Source organism: Scyliorhinus torazame, chromosome 12, assembly GCF_047496885.1.
Source record: "Scyliorhinus torazame isolate Kashiwa2021f chromosome 12, sScyTor2.1, whole genome shotgun sequence".
NCBI classification, from domain to species: domain Eukaryota; kingdom Metazoa; phylum Chordata; class Chondrichthyes; order Carcharhiniformes; family Scyliorhinidae; genus Scyliorhinus; species Scyliorhinus torazame.
This window is the reverse complement of record NC_092718.1, coordinates 144,821,905-144,840,239: the sequence shown is the minus strand read 5'-3', so window position 1 is coordinate 144,840,239 and position 18,335 is coordinate 144,821,905. Positions and strand designations below refer to the sequence as shown.

General features: G+C 49.4%; 1 protein-coding gene across 1 annotated transcript in view; it reads right to left on the bottom strand.

Annotated features, from left to right (window-relative positions):
- ncf1 (neutrophil cytosolic factor 1) overlaps positions 1-18,335 on the bottom strand; it is a 260,991-nt gene that overhangs the window by 105,203 nt on the left and 137,453 nt on the right. Inside the window, exons 6-7 of the mRNA XM_072469128.1 lie at positions 17,214-17,336; positions 16,072-16,179 (exon numbers count right to left, since the gene is read on the bottom strand). Coding sequence (XP_072325229.1) covers positions 16,072-16,179; positions 17,214-17,336 — 231 coding nt within the window. The remainder of the gene's footprint in view (positions 1-16,071; positions 16,180-17,213; positions 17,337-18,335) is intronic.

Sequence of the window (18,335 nt, the reverse complement as noted above, 5' to 3'; positions counted from 1 at the left end):
GCATTTGGCCCTGTTGAGCTGGAGGCCATTTTCATGAATCCTCTGGAAAACCTGTTTGAGGCGAGCAATGTGATCCTCGGGCGTCGTGGACCAGATGATCACGTCGTCCACGTAGACTCGCACCCCCTCGATGCCCTCCATCATTTGCTCCATTATGCGATGAAGTACTTTGGAAGCTGAGATGATACCAAAAGGCATGCGGTTGTAGCAATACCTGCCGAACGGAGTGTTAAAAGTGCACAGCTTCCAACTGGACTCGTCCAGCTGAATTTGCCAGAAGCCACGGGAGGCGTCCAGCTTGGTAAAGAATATAGCGTGAGCCATCTCACAGGTCAATTCTTCACGCTTCGGGATCGGGTAATGCTCTCGCATGATGTTGCGATTCAGGTCTTTGGGATCAACGCAAATGCAGTGTTCGCTGTCATGATATTCACATCAGCATATCATGGTGCAATCACACACACTGATGGACATATAGTTGGACCAACCAGCACACACATAACATCGCAGCCAATCACCAGTGAGAGCACATGCACTATAAAACAGGGAACACCACAGTTCCCGCTCATTCTACCAGGAGATAGCTCAGAGCACAGAGCTCACAGCGTGCCACTCAGACATAGACCATGTGCTGAGTGCCTCACTACGATAGTGATAGGGCTGGGTCCACAGGTTAGCTGGTGAAGCACGTACCCAAGCCAGCAGTTAGTAGTTGTTATTGTTTAAGACAATAAAACAGAGTTGTACCATCTACAACCGTGTTGGATCATTTGTGCATCGGAACACCCAACATGACATGATACCAGTAGTGGAAGCTAACCAGCGACTGTGAGACCTACCTGCACCCTTTCAGAAATCCGCCAACCTGCTCCATGGAAAACATCAGCCCGCCGCAGCCGCTCCGAAACGCTGGAAAACTTGGCGTCAACTGGAAGCTGTTTAAACAGCGCTTCCAGCTCTTCCTAGAAGCCACAGACAGGGAGAATGCATCGGACACCAGGAAGATTACCCTCCTCCTCTCCACGGCGGGGCAACACGCCATCCACATCTACAACTCCCTGGCATTCGCGGAAGGCGAGGACAAGACGAAATATAAGACGGTGCTTCTGAAGTTCGAGGAACACTTCAGCTTGGAAGTCAATGAGAGCTTCGAGAGGTACCTCTTCCAGCAGCGCCTGCAGGGTAAGGATAAGCCTTTCCAATCTTACTTGACACACCTCCGTATCCTCGCGCAGTCCTGCAGCTATGAGGCCACCTCCGACTCCATGATAAGGGATCAGATAGTTTTTGGGGTTATCTCGGACACCCTACACCAGCAGCTCCTAAAAATATAGCGCCTCACCCTAGCGACTGCCATCGAGACCTGTGTCCTCCATGAGAACGCGACCAGCCGGTACTCCCAAATCCAGGCGGCCGAATCGGCACGGCAGGGGTCCTACGGGGCGGAGTGGATCCAGTCGATCGAGTTCCTCCCGACCCGCTGCCCGGACGAAGGCGGCCATTTGCGCGCTTTCCGAGGCCTCCTGTGCTTGTACTCGCCAAAAGAGGGGACGTTGACGCAGAGGGACGTGATGTACAGGCGCGCTCTACGCAGGACCGCATAGCGCATGCGCGGTGTTGCAACGAACACCATGACGTCACGACGTGCGGGAACTGTGGCTCCGCCATTTAAAGCGGCAATGTCCGGCCAAAGCGCAACAATGCCTCCGCTGTGGCAGGATGGGCCACTGTGCTGCCTGCTGTCGAGCAGCTCAACCTGCCAACTCTCAACAATTCCGCCAGCCTCGCTGGGACGTGCGGGCGATTCAGCCCCCCTACACTGAGTCATATCCAGACAGTATGCAGACCAGCGATACCGAAGACAGGGAGCCCTTCCGTGTTGCGGTAATCCACAAGAACCGGATGTCCCCAAGTCGGAACCACCAGCCGCTGCCAGTGCACAGCATTGATCTGGGCGTTGAGTGGTGTGCCACCCTAACGGTCAACCGATCACAGATCACATTTTGCCTGGACACTGGTGCCTCCGCCAATCTCCTTGCATGGTCAGCCTTCCAGACCTCGAAGGTTAAACCACCGATTCTGCCATCCCACTGTCAGCTAGTTGACTACAATGGCAATGTCATCCCGACCACGGGGTCCTGCCAGCTCGATGTTACGCACAACTCGCACAAAGCCACATTATCATTTGAAATCGTTGGATCCTCGAAGGACTCTCTGTTAGGCGCACAGGCGTGTCAGATCCTCCACCTCGTTCAGCGGGTACACACTCTGTCTCCAGAAGGCACGTCCGATTTCCCGGATGCAGACTTTAGGGAGCAGCTCCACTCACTCCTCGCCCACAACCAGGAGGTTTTCGAGGGCATGGGCACACTGCCCTACACGTACAAAATACGGCTCAAACCGGATGCCACCCCGGTCATTCACGCGCCTCGTAGGGTCCCAGCACCACTCAAGGACTGCCTCAAGCAGCAGCTGCAGGACCTGCAGGACCAAGGAGTGCTTTCCCGGATCACGGAGCCAACGCCGTGGGTCAGCTCCATGGTGTGCGTCAAGAAGCCCTCCGGCGAGCTCCGGATCTGTATTGACCCAAAAGATTTGAATCACAACATTATGAGGGAACACTACCCCATACCCAAATGAGAAGAAGTCACGAGCAAAATGGCTCGGGCAAAAATATTCACCAAGCTTGATGCCTCAAACGGCTTTTGGCAGATTCAATTGGATCAGTCCCGCAGGAAGCTGTGCACTTTCAACACTCCCTTTGGCAGATACTGCTACAATAGGATGCCATTCGGCATCATCTCGGCCTCCAAGGTGTTCCATCGCATCATGGAACAGATGATGGAGGGCATCGAAGGGGTACGCGTCTACGTAGACGACGTTATCATCTGGTCTACCACACCACAGGAGCACATCAGTCGTCTCCAGCGTGTCTTTGCATGGATACGAGATCAGGGCCTGTGCCTCAACCGAGCCAAGTGCTCTTTTGGCCAGACTGAGCTCAAGTTTTTGGGGGACCACATCTCCCGGTCGGGTGTGCAGCCATCGCAGCCATGCAGCAGCCGTCAGACAAGAAGGCAGTGCTGCGCTTTCCCAGGATGGTCAACTTCCTGGGCAAGTTCATTCCTAACCTTGCCTCGCACACGACTGCTCTTCGCCACCTGGTCAAAAAGACAACGGAATTCCAGTGGCTGCCCGCACACCAGAGTGAATGGGAGGAGCTCAAGGTCAAGCTCACCACCGCCCCGGTACTGGCGTTTTTCGATACCACACGGGAAACAAAGATCTCAACGGACGCCAGCCAGTCCGGCATTGGGGCGGTACTCCTGCAACGGGACGACACCACATCATGGGCCCCGGTCGCCTATGCGTTGCGGGCCATGACCCCCACTGAACAGCGCTATGCGCAGATTGAGAAGGAGTGCCTAGGCCTGTTGACTGGCATCGACAAGTTTCACGATTATGTATGTGGTCTTCCGCAGTTCACTGTGGAGACCAACCATCGCCCCCTGGTCGGCATCATTCAGAAGGACCTCAACGATATGACCCCTCTCCTCCAGCGCATTCTGCTCAAGCTCCGGAGGTACGACTTCCAACTTGTCTACACCCCAGGGAAGGATCTCATCATCGCAGATGCTCTGTCCAGGGCGGTCAACACACTGCCCGATTCGGAGGGGTTCATTTGTCAGGTCGACGCACAAGTAGCCTTCACATCGGCCAATCTGATGGCCACTGATGCACGTCTGGCCTACATTCGCCGTGAGACTGCAGCTGATCCCCTTATGCAACGTGTGATGCACCACATGATGGAAGGGTGGCTCAAGGGGCAGTGCCCACAATTTTACAATGGCTGGGACGACTTGGCCGTCATTGATGGTGTCCACTTGAAGTTGGACCGGATTGTGATCCCACACAGCATGCACAGGCTTGTCCTCGAACAACTGCACGAAGGCCATCTCAGAGTTGAAAAGTGCAGGCGGAGGGCCCGAGAGGCTGTGTACTGGCCGGGCATCAGCGACGACATCGCCAACATGGTGCTCAACTGCCCCACCTGCCAGAGGTTTCAGCCGGCGCAATCCCCTGAGACACTTCAGCCCCATGAGTTGGTCACGTCCCCCTGGGCGAAGGTGGGTGTGGACCTCTTTCATGCGCTCGGCAGGGAGTACATTATTCTGATTGACGACTTCTCAAGTTATCCGGAGGTCATACGCCTGCACGACATGACGTCAACAGCTGTCATCTGGGCATGCAAAGAAACCTTGCTCGCCATGGAATTCCGCTCACCGTCATGTCTGACAACGGGCCTTACTTTGCGAGCCAAGAATGGTCTTCCTTTGCCACTTCATACAACTTCACACACGTGACGTCCAGTCCCTTGCATCCCCAGTCGAATGGCAAGGCGGAAAAGGGCGTCCACATTGTGAAGCGGCTCCTCTGCAAGGCTGCTGATGCCGGATCTGACTTCTGTTTAGCCCTGCTGGCCTATCGCTCGGCCCCACTGTCCAAGGACCTCTCGCCAGCCCAGTTGTTGATGGGTCACACCCTCAGGACCACTGTGCCGTTCATTCATGTTCCTGAACCCGACCATGCTCCAGTACTGCAAAGGATTCAACAACAGCGTGCTCAGCAGAAGGCGGCACATGATGCTCGGGCGACTGATCTTCTTGCCCTGGCGCCTGGAGACAACGTCCACATACACCTACTGGAGGGTGGCTGGTTCTCCGCCACGTGGCTCCCCGCTCATTCCTGGTTCGTATGCCTGATGGCTCCATTCGCCGGCGTAATCGGCGGGCCCTTCGTCTGGTTCCACGCTCGCTACGAGATCATGCGCCGGTGCCACGTCCTCCTGTTGTCCCTGATGTCGACTTTATTGAGCTTCCTGCCACTCTGCCTCTTCCTCTCTCGCCCGTGGCCAGGCCCATTCCTCAGCCGGTGGATCCTGACCCACCCTTGAGGCGGTCAACCCGAATTCGTCGGCCACCTGAGAGACTTGTCTTATGAGCCGGTTGGCACATTGGACTCACTGAATTGTTTTACAGTGCTGTTAACGTGTTTCTTTCTTGTCGTTCCAGAAGTTCTCCCTCGTTTGCTGATTGCATTTGTTTTGTTATTGGTACAATCTCGTTGCTCTGTTTCACCTGACACCTTCCTCTGTATATAGTTTAGCCTCATGTACATGTTGTAAATATTGCACACACATCCTCAGATGCACTCAGTACACATTTCTATTTATTAGCATGTAGGCACATATCCTTGTGAAAAGGGGGGGATGTCATGATATCCACATCAGCATATCATGGTGCAATCTCACACACACTTATGGACAGGCAGTTGGACCAACCAGCACAAACATAACAATGCAGCCAATCACCAGTGAGAGCACACGCACTATAAAACAGGGAACACCACAGTTCCTGCTCATTCTACCAGGAGATAGCTCAGAGCACAGAGCTCACAGCGTGCCACTCAGACATAGACCATGTGCTGAGTGCCTCACCAAGATAGTGCTAGGGCTGGGTCCACAGGTTAGCTGGTGAAGCACATACCCAAGCCAGCAGTTAGTAGTTGTCATTGTTAAGATAATAAAACAGAGTTGTACCATCTACAGCCGTGTTGGATCATTTGTGCATCGGAACACCCAACACGACATTCGCCAGAGGGTTTCTTGATGCAGACCATGAAGCTGACCCAGTCTGTGGGTTCTGTGACCTTTGAGATGATGCCCTGGTCTTGGAGCTCTCGTAGCTGCGTTTTCAAATGATCCTTGAGGAGCCGGCACCTGGCGTGGTGCATGGATGACTGGGGTAGCATTCGGCTTGAGCAATATCTTGTAGCAATATGGGAGCGTGCCCATCCCATCAAACACACTGTGTGAGAATGTTGTCTATCTCAGCCTGGAGATTCACATTGGGCGAGGCCATCGCCGGTGTTGAGGAAATGGCATGAACTCGCTGTACCAGATTTAGGAGTTCGCATGCGCGAGCACCGAGCAGGGATGCCTTGTCAGGCCGGACGATCTCGAATCTCAACGTCGCCTTGATTGCCTTGTGAGAGACACCTAGCTGACATGACCCACTGGCAGCTATGGCATTACCATTGTAGTCAAGGAGCTGGCAGGCTGGTGGAAGAATGCTAGGTTGGTGTCGGATGCTGTCAAGGCCCGACTGTGATATGAGGTTCGCAGACGCGCCAGTGTCCAATTTAAATCGGATGCGAGACTGGTTGACCGTGATGATAGCGCACCACTCATCGTCAGGATTCACACTGAGGATCGAAAGGCGGTTGGCAGGCACGGTAGAGACCAACTCGTGTGTGGTGATGATGCCCACCTGATATGGAGACTCGAGGCAGTCAGCATCGGGGTCCGTTGGGCTGTCTGGATCAGGATCCTGCATGCCTTGTTGTACGTAGTGGACATGTCTGCGCTGCAGCTGGGATCGTTGGCTGTTGTTCGGTGGAGCGGACCTGCAGAAGGCCGTGTAGTGGCCAGGCTTTCCAAACTGTAGACATATTGTCTGCCCTAGGCTGGACATTGCCGCTTTAAATAGGCTGAGCCACAATTCGGACACGTCATGACGCTGACGTTAGCACGTTCTGTGCGCCATCGCGCATGCGCAGTGCGGTCGGCTGACGTTCGCGCATGCGCCTCAGGGTCTTCGGCCTCATCGCCCACCCAGTCGTGGCGCGCATGCGTAGGGTCCCAAGAAAAGCGCGCAAAACGGCCACTCTCCTCGATGTTCAGGCCTTGCATTTTCGCTATGGCCTGCATCCTTTTTGCCTTGTGGGAGGCCAGTTTTGCAGTTTCTGCCACCGTGATGCGGGAGTAGCTATTCTGGCATGCTCATGGACAACGCATGTTTCGATGGCGACGGAGAGGGTCAACTGTTTGATTTTGAGGAGCTGCTCCTGCAGGAAGTCGGACTGGACCCTAAAAACGATCTGATCCCGGATCATGGAATCAGTCGTCGAGTCATAATTACATGACTGCGCTAGGATGCGGAGATGGGTCAAGAAGAACTGAAAAGGTTCATCCTTACCCTGAAGCCTCTGTTGGAAGATGTACCGTTCAAAGCTCTCATTCACCTCAATGTCGCAGTGGCTGTCGAATTTCAGCAGAACTGCCTTGAACTTTGTCTTGTCTTCGCCATCAGCAAAGGTAAGCGAGTTATAGATGTGGATGGCGTGATCCCATGCAGTCGACAGGAACAGCGCGATCTTTCTGGCATCCAATGCTGCCTCAAGGTCGGAGGCCTCGATGTACAGGAGAAACTTTTGTTTGAAGACTTTCCAGTTGGCGCCGAGGTTGCCGGAGATCCGGCATTGCGAAGGAGGCTGGATGTTTTCCATGCCGCTGGATGGCTGCTTGCTGGTCGTTGCAGGTGCACTCGAGGTAGGTTCGTTAGGATTAATAGGACTCTGGTACCATGATGTGTTAAGTAAGTTGGTTCAACGTTGACTGCAACTGGATGCAGTGAAACTAGAAACAGGCTTCTGACACAGGAGATGGTCCAACACTATTTTATTGAACTTCCTGATTGCTGTACATAGTCTGCTGTGAGTTGACATTCTATCAATCTAACTGATAATCTCCTACTGGCTTGACCAGACTAACTCTCAACCTCATGGTGATAGTGCTCACTGGCTTGTGCACTCTTACTATCTCAGTAGCTGTGTCCTGTAGAGAGAGAGAGAGTCTTAATGCCCTGTGTGCTTTATAGTGGTGGTGTCCTGTCTGGTGATTGATATGTTTTCAGAACTGTACCAGCATCTAGCAGTGAACAACAAGGAATCAGCACTATGGCAATATAGAGTGAGTAGTTGACTGTGAATAATGGAAAGCTATGTGATGAAATCTAAAATAAACAACTCCTGCAGAAAGGAAATAAGATTTAATTTGGAAATGTTCGTATCAAGGAAAATTTGAAACGCAAGATTCAAACTGAGTACATAGCGTTTAAAACACGTAATAAAATAAAGTCTTTGATGAGCCAAACTATTTCAGATCTGGACAAACATATTTCTGTAACGTCACAAAGGAACCATGAGGAAATAATGATCTAATTCCACAGTTGGCAAATCGAAGCAAGAGTCGGTAACAACAGCAGGCAGAAAATGCTTTCAAAGAAGTTTCAGCCTGGAAAGCCTGGAAAACACGAGGAGTTAAAAGAGATGCTGAAAGCTCCTTCAGGAAAAGCTGTTTGGGAGCTATCAGTAGTGACAAAGCAATACACTGAAATGCAGAGGAAGAAGACAAGAGCTGAATAAGAAAATAAACAATTGTAGTTCGGAATCAAATTTGAAAACAGTACATTACCCTTCAACAAAATGATGGGTTAAAGACTACCTTGACAGTAGAATGGCAGAACAACAGAACAAACTCAATGTGAAGCTATTAAATTACAGGAAAACTCAAGACAAAGTAATTGAGCTTTGCAATGAAAAGGAAAATCTGTTGAAGAACTCACTACAATGATCCCTCAGGTCAGAGTTTGTTCCTCTGGAAGGTTATGAAGTGAAACAAAATTAATTTACTGCCACTCTGAGCGAACTGAGGAATCAGTTGATAGAGAAGACTCAGGAATGTTCAATATTCTGTGACGAAGCTACAAGGAATAGATGGCAGCACTAAAGAAAACAGTTGCACATTTGGAAGGAACCTTGGAAAAACATTGCATTCCCAAAGAGATATGTGAAGTGATGAACATAGAATGGCAGGCAAAGTTCTCACAAATGACTGTGAACTGTCTCAAAAACAATTGGCAAAAACACAATTTTTACAGAATGTGATCCTTTTTAAAATTTTTCCAATTAAGGGGCAATTTAGCATGGCTAATCCACCTATCCTACACATCTTTTGGGTTGTGGGAGGTGAGACCCACACAGACCCGGGGAGAATGTGCAAACTCCACACGGACAGTGACCCGGGGCCGGGATCGAACCCTAACTTCAAGGACTTGAAGAAGGGATTTGAGGTAGTGAGAATGTTGTAAGAATGCTATTACAGTAATACCAATAATGTAATATACATGGAGATTACTCCTAGCCTGTACCCTTTTCCCTTTATTGCACAGGGCAGCACGGTAGCACAAGTGGCTAGCACTGTGGCTTCACAGCGCCAGGGTCCCAGGTTCGATTCCCCGCTGGGTCACTGTCTGTGCGAAGTCTGCATGTTCTCCCCGTGTCTGTTTGGGTTTCCTCCGGGTGCTCCGGTTTCCTCCCACAGTCCAAAGATGTGTAGGTTAGGTGGATTGGTCATGATAAATTGCCCATAGTGACCAAAAAGGTTAGGAGGGGTTATTGGATTATGGGGATAGGGTGGAAGTGAGGGCTTAAGTGGGTCGGTGCAGACTCGATGGGCCAAATGGCCTCCTTCTGCACTGTATGTTCTATGTGTATTGGGTGTAGGGCTGGGGAGTGGGGCAGGTTAGCTTAGTTGGCTAGATGGCTAGGGTATGATACAGAAATATTCCAATGGCGTGGGAATATTGTGGCTGTGCCCCAAGCTTGTAATGGAGAGAGATACCGATCATCCTTTGGAACCTTGGCTTTGATGATGATGATGTTAATGAAGACTTACAGTCAACCTATTGAAGACAATAAAAACTTCTTTAAGAGACACCATTCTGTAACCAACACCCTCCCAACATTGAATGTGGAGCCAATTCATGAGTTTCTTTGTCCTGGATGGTGTTGAGCGCCTCGAGTGTTGTAGAAGCCGCACTCATCCAGGCAAGTGGAGAGTATTCCATTACACTCCTGAGTTGTGCCTTGTAGATAGTGGATAGGGTTTAAGTCAGGAGATGAGTTACTCGCTGCAGGATTCCCAGCCTCCGGCCTGCTCCTATAGCTGGAATACTCGAGCAGTGGGAATAAGCGTTGGATTGCCACTTCACTCCTACCTTTCTATGCCATGCCGAAGTTCCGCGTTTCTGGTTGTGGCTTTCAATCCCAGCCTCTCCAGAAATGTGTAGTGGTCCTTCAACCCAATTGCTTCCTCATAGCGATGAATCATCGGAGGAAGGCAAGCTACGCCCCCTTTTTAAAGCACTAACTGCTGTATTCTGGCAAGTGTTCACTCACACACTAAACATCTGAGACATTTAAACAGCCTTTCAGTGTGTCAGTGTATGTATCTGCGTGAATGGGTGAATGTGTAGGTGGGTAAGGAGTAAGGTGGCAGGTAGGTGGGATGGTAGATGGGTAGGATCATGTTCGGTCATGGGAGTCAGGAGGTGAGGTGATTTGGAGAGTCAGGTCAGGGGAAGAGTTGAGGATTCGGGGGTTGTATGGGGATAGGTAAGGATTTGGGTGGGTACATTGTGAGTGATTGCGGGATCAGTTGTCTAGTTACCCAGGAGTTCAACAAAAATTTGGGAGCTATCAGTAGTGACAAACAATACACTGAAATGCAGAGGGAGAAGACATGAGCTGAAAAAGAAAATAAACAAGAATTTTTTGTCAAACATATCCTGAGTAACTATTCAGGTAAGTAAGTTGGAACTGTCCAAAATCTCTGACTCCAACTCAGAATTGGGAATCTTTTCAGAGGATCTGAGGGAGCATGGGAATTAGCCATTGAAGTTCAAACTCCAGACAATCAGAGACCGGAATAATTGGGCAAATGTGGCTGATCCAGTTCAGTTTCTGGTCAATGGTAACCCCAAGGATGTTGATAATGGGAGATGGTTAGATTCTCCCTTGTTGAAAAGAGCCAGTGCCTGGCACTTATGGCATGGATGTTGCTTGCCACTGTAGGCTATGGAATCAGTAGAAAGGAGAGCCATAATTTATTATTGAGACTTGTGTAGGCTATCCAACTCTAAGAGTATATACAGGTCCAAATATAAATACTAAAACTTGACAAAAAAACCAGTTCATCACGTTTTTGACACATTGGGCACGATTCAGCGGCATCATTGCACCCGGCTTGGTGCAGGAACGAGGCCGTTGAATCTAGCTAGAGGCCTCTCGTGAGATTCACGACGCTCAAAATCAATGGAATCTCATGAGGCAACGCGATCTGGATCTTACTCTTGCTGGGCGAGATTAGAACAAAGAGAACAAAGAACAAAGAAAAGTACAGCACAGGAACAGGCCCTTTGGCCCTCCAAGCCCGTGCCGACCATGCTGCCCGACTAAACTAAAATCTTCTACACTTCCTGGGTCCATATTCCTCTATTCCCATCCTATTCATGTATTTGTCAAGATGCCCCGAAAATGTCAGTATCGTCCCTGCTTCCACCACCTCCTCCGGTAGCGAGTTCCAGGCACCCACTACCCTCTGTGTAAAAAACGTGCCTCGTACATCTCCTCTAAACCTTGCCCCTCGCACCTTAAACCTATGCCCCTTTGTAATTGACCCCTCTACCCTGGGAAAATGCCTCTGACTATCCACTCTGTCTATGCCCCTCATAATTTTGTCGACCTCTATCAGGTCACCCCTCAACCTCCGTCATTCCAGTGAGAACAAACCAAGTTTATTCAACCTCTCCTCATAGCTAATGCCCTCCATACCAGGCAACATCCTGGTAAATCTCTTCTGCACCCCCTCTAAAGCCGCCACATCCTTCTGGTAGTGTGGCGACCAGAATTGAACACTATACTCCAAGTGTGGCCTAACTAAGGTTCTATACAGCTGCAACATGAGTTGCCAATTCTTATACTCAATGCCCCAGCCAATGAAGGCAAGCATGCCGTATGCCTTCTTGACTACCTTCTCCACCTGTGTTGCTCCTGAGATTCAGGTGCGCATATTTGAATGAGCCAATAGGCTAATTGAAATATGTGTTTGTCATATTCACTCGCCGTGCCTGGGAGATCTCAACCAGGTGCTGTTCAGTACTGGTCCACACAAATGCGGACCAGGCATAGCGGCACCCATTGGAGAGGCCATTGGAGACCCCATGTAGTCAGGGACAGGAGAGGGTGCAACCCTGGATCTACCTTTGGCACATGGGCACCTTGCCTGGCATCTTGGCACTGCTGCCTGGACATCCTGGCAGTGCTGGCACCTGGGTGGGACTGCAAGGATGCCAGCGCACTGCCAGGCTGGCAGTACCAGGTGCCATGTTAGCACTGCCAGGGTTCGGGCCCAGAAGAGCCTCGTCAGGTAGAGGGGAGTGATGGGGGTGGGGTTCCCAGGGGCCTCCCAAAGTTTGGGAGGTCCTGAAAGGGGCAGGGGGGGAAAAGTGGGACTGCTGGTCAAAGCGGGACTGCCGGTCAAAACGGTACCCCAATCTGTGAGGAGCCTTTCGTCCTGGCAAGCTCACCAGCAGGAAATCACTCTAAGCGCAGCCTTGGCAGTGGACCCCGAGGCCCAAAAAATCAGCAAAATGTCATTGGATAGCGGGATGCAGAGCATCGGACTCTAACTCAGGTCCACTAAATCACGCCCATTGTGCGCAAGGCTGATGGGAAAAGGTCTGTTTTTCTCAAAACCGCTGAACAATGAGGTGATTTGCTTACAATCTTCAGAGCTGAGACAAAGAAAGGATATTGAGAAGGTTTCAAACGGACCTTATATTATAATAATATATATCAAACCAACAAAGCGAAGCACTCTAGTCTCATATCTGGAAAATGTCCCACTTAGTTTTGAACTAAACCAAGTTCTGTTGAAGAACATCAGCAATGTCCGTTCTCAATTCAGCAAACGCTGATGGAACGATAATACTATAAAGGACAAAGACTTTTGAATTTCGGTCCTGCAGTCAAGAGCAGGATTCTGCGCAGAAAGAGTACGAAATGGGTCAAGGAACCGGGAGCGGAGTGGGTAAGGATGGAAGAGAGTTCCCGTGCAGGAACATCACTCCGAGCACTAGACCCAACCACACTTCCATCCCCCCCACTCCCCCTCCCGCTAGATCTAACCACACTCCCCCCCCCCCCCCCCACGCTAGACCCAACCACACTCCCACCCCCCCCACCCCCGCCCCACCCACCCACTACCAGATACTTGAAAACCCCAATGGTAGTAGCCACGCTCCGAACGTGGCATCAAATGAGACAGCACTTTGGTCTACCAAAATGTCCACTTTGGGGGGTGGGGCGGAGAAACAAATGCCACAAAGAGAAGACATCCGCAAGAGACAGGTTGCTGGCAAATGTCCAGCTGTTCACTCTCGCAACAATGGACACCTTCAAAAGGTGGAGACAGGACAAAGGGATACTGATGGTTAGGGACATGTTTGAGGCAATGTCAAGGGTTGTGGGAGTGAGGGTCCAGAACAGGCAGTCTTCGGAGTCTCAGAGCAGACAGAGCTCTTCATGGGGAGGGGGCCTGACACTTTTGCCTCCTGGAGCACTCACTAGAGACTCCTGCACGGCTGACGATTGGCAGCACCACCCAAGGCTGCAGGCTAGCTGTCTGACCGGGCGGAATTTCTCAGGCTGCAGAAGATAAGGTTCGCCAGCCGTGGGTCGATAGAGGGCTTTCACAGAACGTGGAAGCCGTTGTTCACCAACTTGTTTCAAGGGCTGTTCATAGTCAGCAACCAATAAAGTATGGGGTGGGGGGGGGGGAGGGGGGGAGGGAGTGTAGGGGGGTAGACAGGACAAGTCACGGAACAAGGAAGATAAAGGAGGGTGGGGGGGAGAGGGCACGGCATGAGAGGGGGGGAAGGGTACGGGGACGAATACACCCTAAGAAGAACCTGGGACAGGCAGAAGAGAAGACGACCGCAAGAGACAGGTTTGTGGCAAATTACTTCCTGAACCATAATGCTTATAAATTATTGTAAATACCTATCTTGGCCACATCTGGCCATGTCAAGCTTGCAATAAAATAAGAAAAACCCAAATATAGAATATTTCAAGGGAACAAAAACAGTTAGTTGGATCGTGGGGGAGGGGGGGTGGGGGGGTCGGAGGGGATGCTGGTTGGATGTTCATTTGTTTTGCACTTTTGTACTTATATATTAAAAAATGTTCACGCAAAACAGTTTTTTAAAAAGACATTCTGGTCAATCGCAGAAACCGGCAATCAACACAGACTTGACCTGTCAATGGATGATTTTGGGGCACAAGCTCCTTGTAACTCTATTTCATATTTATAACATATTTCACGACAAAAGAGTGGTAAAGATCTTTGATGGCCAACAATCAATTGCGTGTAATCTCATTGGATCAGAGCTTTAAAACCTGTTTGAACTGAGAAACATCTTGTGCCACTTATCAGCCAATCCTAAATGTTCTGCAGGATTTCCTGCATTTTAAAAATTAATTTACGGGATGCGGGCATCGCTGGTTAGGCCGGCATTAATGCCCCATCCCTAGTTGCTCTTTAGAAGGTGGTGGTGAGTGGCCTTCTTAAACCGCTGCAGTCCCTGAGGTGTAGGTACACCCACAGTGCTGTTAGGGAGGGAGTTCCAGGATCTTGCCCCAGCGACAGTGAAGGAACGGCGATATATTTCCAAGTCAGGATGGTTTGTGACTTGGAGGGGCACCTCCAGGTGTTGGGGTTCCCAGATATCTGCTACTTTTGTCCTTCTAGATGGAAGTGGTCCTGGATTTGGAAGATGCTGTCTAAGGTATGGTGATATGCATAGCAATATGTATATACAGTTGGATCGATATGACCTCTGACCAGCGGGAGACGATAGAGATCCACCATCTGACGCCAGACATCCAGCAGTTGGTAGTAAGTCATACTAGAGGACAGTCGCATGAGAAGTAGCTCCAGGAGAATTCACATATTCATTACCGTTTGTATTTTAGTTTGTTAGTTATCTTTCCATGTGTTCACTTTGTTAATAAACTATCTTACTATTCAAAGAACTAGATGTTCTGTGTGCATCTATACTGTGGCCATAACACACAACACGACATAAGGAACTTTGGCGAGTTTCTGCAGTGCATCTTGTAGATGGTGCACATGGCTTTCACTGTTCGTCGGTGGTGGACGGTTTGAATATTTGTGGAAGGAGGAGAATCAAGCGGGTTGCTTTATCCTGGATGGTGTCGAGCCTCTCGAGTGTTGTTGGAGCTGCACTCATCCAGGCAAATGGGGAATATTCCGTCACATTCCTGTCATGTGCCTTGTAGATGGTGGACAGGCTTTGGGAAGGGTCAGGAGGTGAGTTACTCGCCGTAGGATTCCTAACCTTTGACCTGCTCTGGTAGCCACAGTATCAATGTGGCTAGTCCAGTTCAGTTTCTGATTAATGGTTGCCCCCAGGATGTTGATTGTGGTGGTTAGATCCTCTCTTGTAGAAGGTGGTCATTGCCTGGCGCTTGTGTGGTGCGATTGTAACTTTGGACAGGGACTGCTTCATTATCTGAATAGTTGCGAATGGTGCTGAACATTGTGTAATCATCCGCAAACATCCCCACTTCTGATCTGATGATGGAGGGAAGGTCATTGATGAAGCAGCCGAAGATGGCTGGGCCTAGGACACTACCCTGAGGAACTCATGCAGTGATGTCTGGAGGTGAGATGATTGACCTCCAACCACCACAACCATCGTCCTTTGCGTTGGGTAGACTCCAACCAGCGGAGAGTTTCCCCCCTGATTCCCACTGACTTCAATTCTGCCAGATATGATGTCACACATGGTCAAGGGATGTAATTGATGTGTTTAAGGTGATAACAGGCATTGGTCGGCTAGCTAGAGGGTAAATATTTCCCCTTGGTGGAAATCAAAACAAGGGGATAAAAATAAAATTAATGCTAGGCTATTCAGGGGTGATACCAGGAATTTTGCAAGGGTTCCTTGACACCAGCCTGGGTCAGATGTTACTTTGATGTGAAGGGCAGTCACTCTCATCTCACCTCTTGAATTCAGCTCTTTGTCCATGTTTGAACCAAGGCAGTATGGAGGTCTTTATGCCTGCTCTATGCGCCATTACGGCTTTAGGATGCTGGAGAATTTAGAAATCTCGGTTATTTCATTAGCCAGATTTCCGCTGTGCTTCAGCACAGTTACAGACATTGAGGGTGGGCATCTCTGAGGAAGCTCCTCGCTAATGGAAAAGCAGCAAGCAATTGGTGGTATCACTTCAGGCTATGGAGCTCCAGAACTAGGATTGGGAAAATTAAATGGAGGCCTTCCTGCAGAGGCTCAGGACACTCACCTTCATAATTGGGTTCTTGCTCCTCACTCTCATCTGGGCTTTGAAGGGGTTCGAGGAAGGAAGCTGGCAGCCAGCCACGCTTACCTTCCATTTGGCAAAACCACCAACCTGTAAAGAAATACAAATATTGCCTCTTTAATTGTTAAAATAAACTTGGGCATTAATTCTAAAATTAAACAATTGATAAACTACAATTACTATTCAGGTTTGCGAAATATTTGAGAAAGTCCCAAACTCAAAACAGATCAGAATTCACATTCAATTGTGTTGAAATTCTGGAAGGCAGCTGTGGCAGCAAACATTATGATCCAGATTGAAATGGTGTACACAATCAGGAGTATACATGTTATATAAACAGCAGGTCATAGAAAAGAAAACGTAGAAAATATGAGCAGGAGGAGGCCATTCGGCCCATCGGGCCTGCCTCACATTCATTATGATCATGGCTGATCATCCAACTCAGTAACCTATTCCCGCCTTCCCCCCATATCCGTTGATCCCTTTAGCCCTAAGGGCTACATCTAACTCCTTCTGCATCAATCCTCTGAGAGAGCACTCTGCCTAGGCCCACTCCCCGTAACCCCACCTAACCTGCACATCCCTGGATACTAAGGGTCAATTTATCATGGCCAATCCACCTAACCTGCACACTTTTGGACTGTGGGAGGAAACCAGAGCACCCGGGGGAAATCCACACAGACACAGGAAGAATGTGCAAACTCCAAACAGACAGTGACCCAAGGCTGGAATTGAACCCGGGACCCTGGAGCTGTGAAGCAAGTGTGCTGACCACTATGCTACCGTGCTGCTTCTGTGACTCTGTATCAAACTGACCTGATGGGGAGATGGGATCACGTAACATTCTGGCACCCAACATGCATTGACTACGTTATCATTTTAGGCTCAGGCTCTGCTCAGCTCTTTACAGAGAAGCCCCTTAAATCCTGTGGTAGTCTAAAGCATATGGAGATATTGTCAAAAAGGCCTCCATTCATCTTTGTCCTGACCTTGCAGCCCAGACCTGGAGAGAGTGTCAGGACTATCTTCCCCTATAAATACATGACCAAAGTAAATAGAGTCTTCTTTCTGTGAAGGATAGTTAGATAACATTTATGTATCTCAGAGGAAATGAACCTTCTTACCATTTTCACTTTTCTCCACAATCTCGACAGTATCCCCTGTCTGAATACTCATCTCGTATTTGGAGTTCTTCTTATAGTTTCCGATTGAATAATATGACTGCAGTATAATTGGACCTGTTATTTCTAGAAAAGAGAGAACCAGGTTAATATGAGGGGTAAAAAGAAAAAAAAAGAGGAAAAAATGCGTCCATCAAACATTTAAAAAAATGTTTTTGGAAGTATAATGTGCTCCTCTTTTAAATTGCCTGGTAAAGAGAGAGAGTGCCTTTCAGCTGCTTCCAGGCTGAATCTCTTCACAGAACTCAGGACAAAGTGGAGTTCTTCACATGCCCCACCTTTCTTCTGGAAGATTCTGAATGGCTGCACTGATTGCAAGCAACAACAGGGGATGGCTCAGAATTTCACCGATTGGTTGTTTGCCATGTCTATCAAACTGACATAATGGGGTCTGCCACAGAACCTAAAGGGGAAGTCCTGGCTCGTCCATTAAACCAGGGGTGTTTTCGGTTTGCAGCAGCCAGCAAGAAGATTGTAGATTAAAGGCAGCCAGAACAAGAATTAAAAAGGAAACACAGAACAGACAAAGGTTTTACAACAGTATCCTAAGACCGTCATCATGTTTACCCAAATACTTTTCACAAGTGGTGCAAAATACATGCGTGATATATTAACAATCCTATGTCTGAAAACATTTCCTGTCAATTTTTTCAATTATAAATTCCTAAAATAGAAAATGCTTATGTAATTACACCCTCCCACAAGTGGTGGAGGTGTGGTGCCACAATTAATCAGCATATCGCTCCTCACCATCACTGCAGAGTCTTTTTGTAAAATAAATTTAGAGTACCCAATTATTATTTTTATCCAATTAAGGGGCAATTTTGCGTGGCCAATCCAGCTAACCTACACATCCTTGGGTTGTGGGAGTGAAACCCACACAGGCACGGGGAGAATGTGCAAACTCCACACAGACAGTGACTCAGAGCTAGGTTCGCACCTGGGACCTCAGCGCCGCAGGCTGCAGTGCTAACCACTGCACCGGTGAGCAGGGGGTCTCTGCCTGTGAGCAGGGGGGTCTCTGCCGGTGAGCAGGGGGTCTCTGCTGGTGAGCAGGGGGTCTCT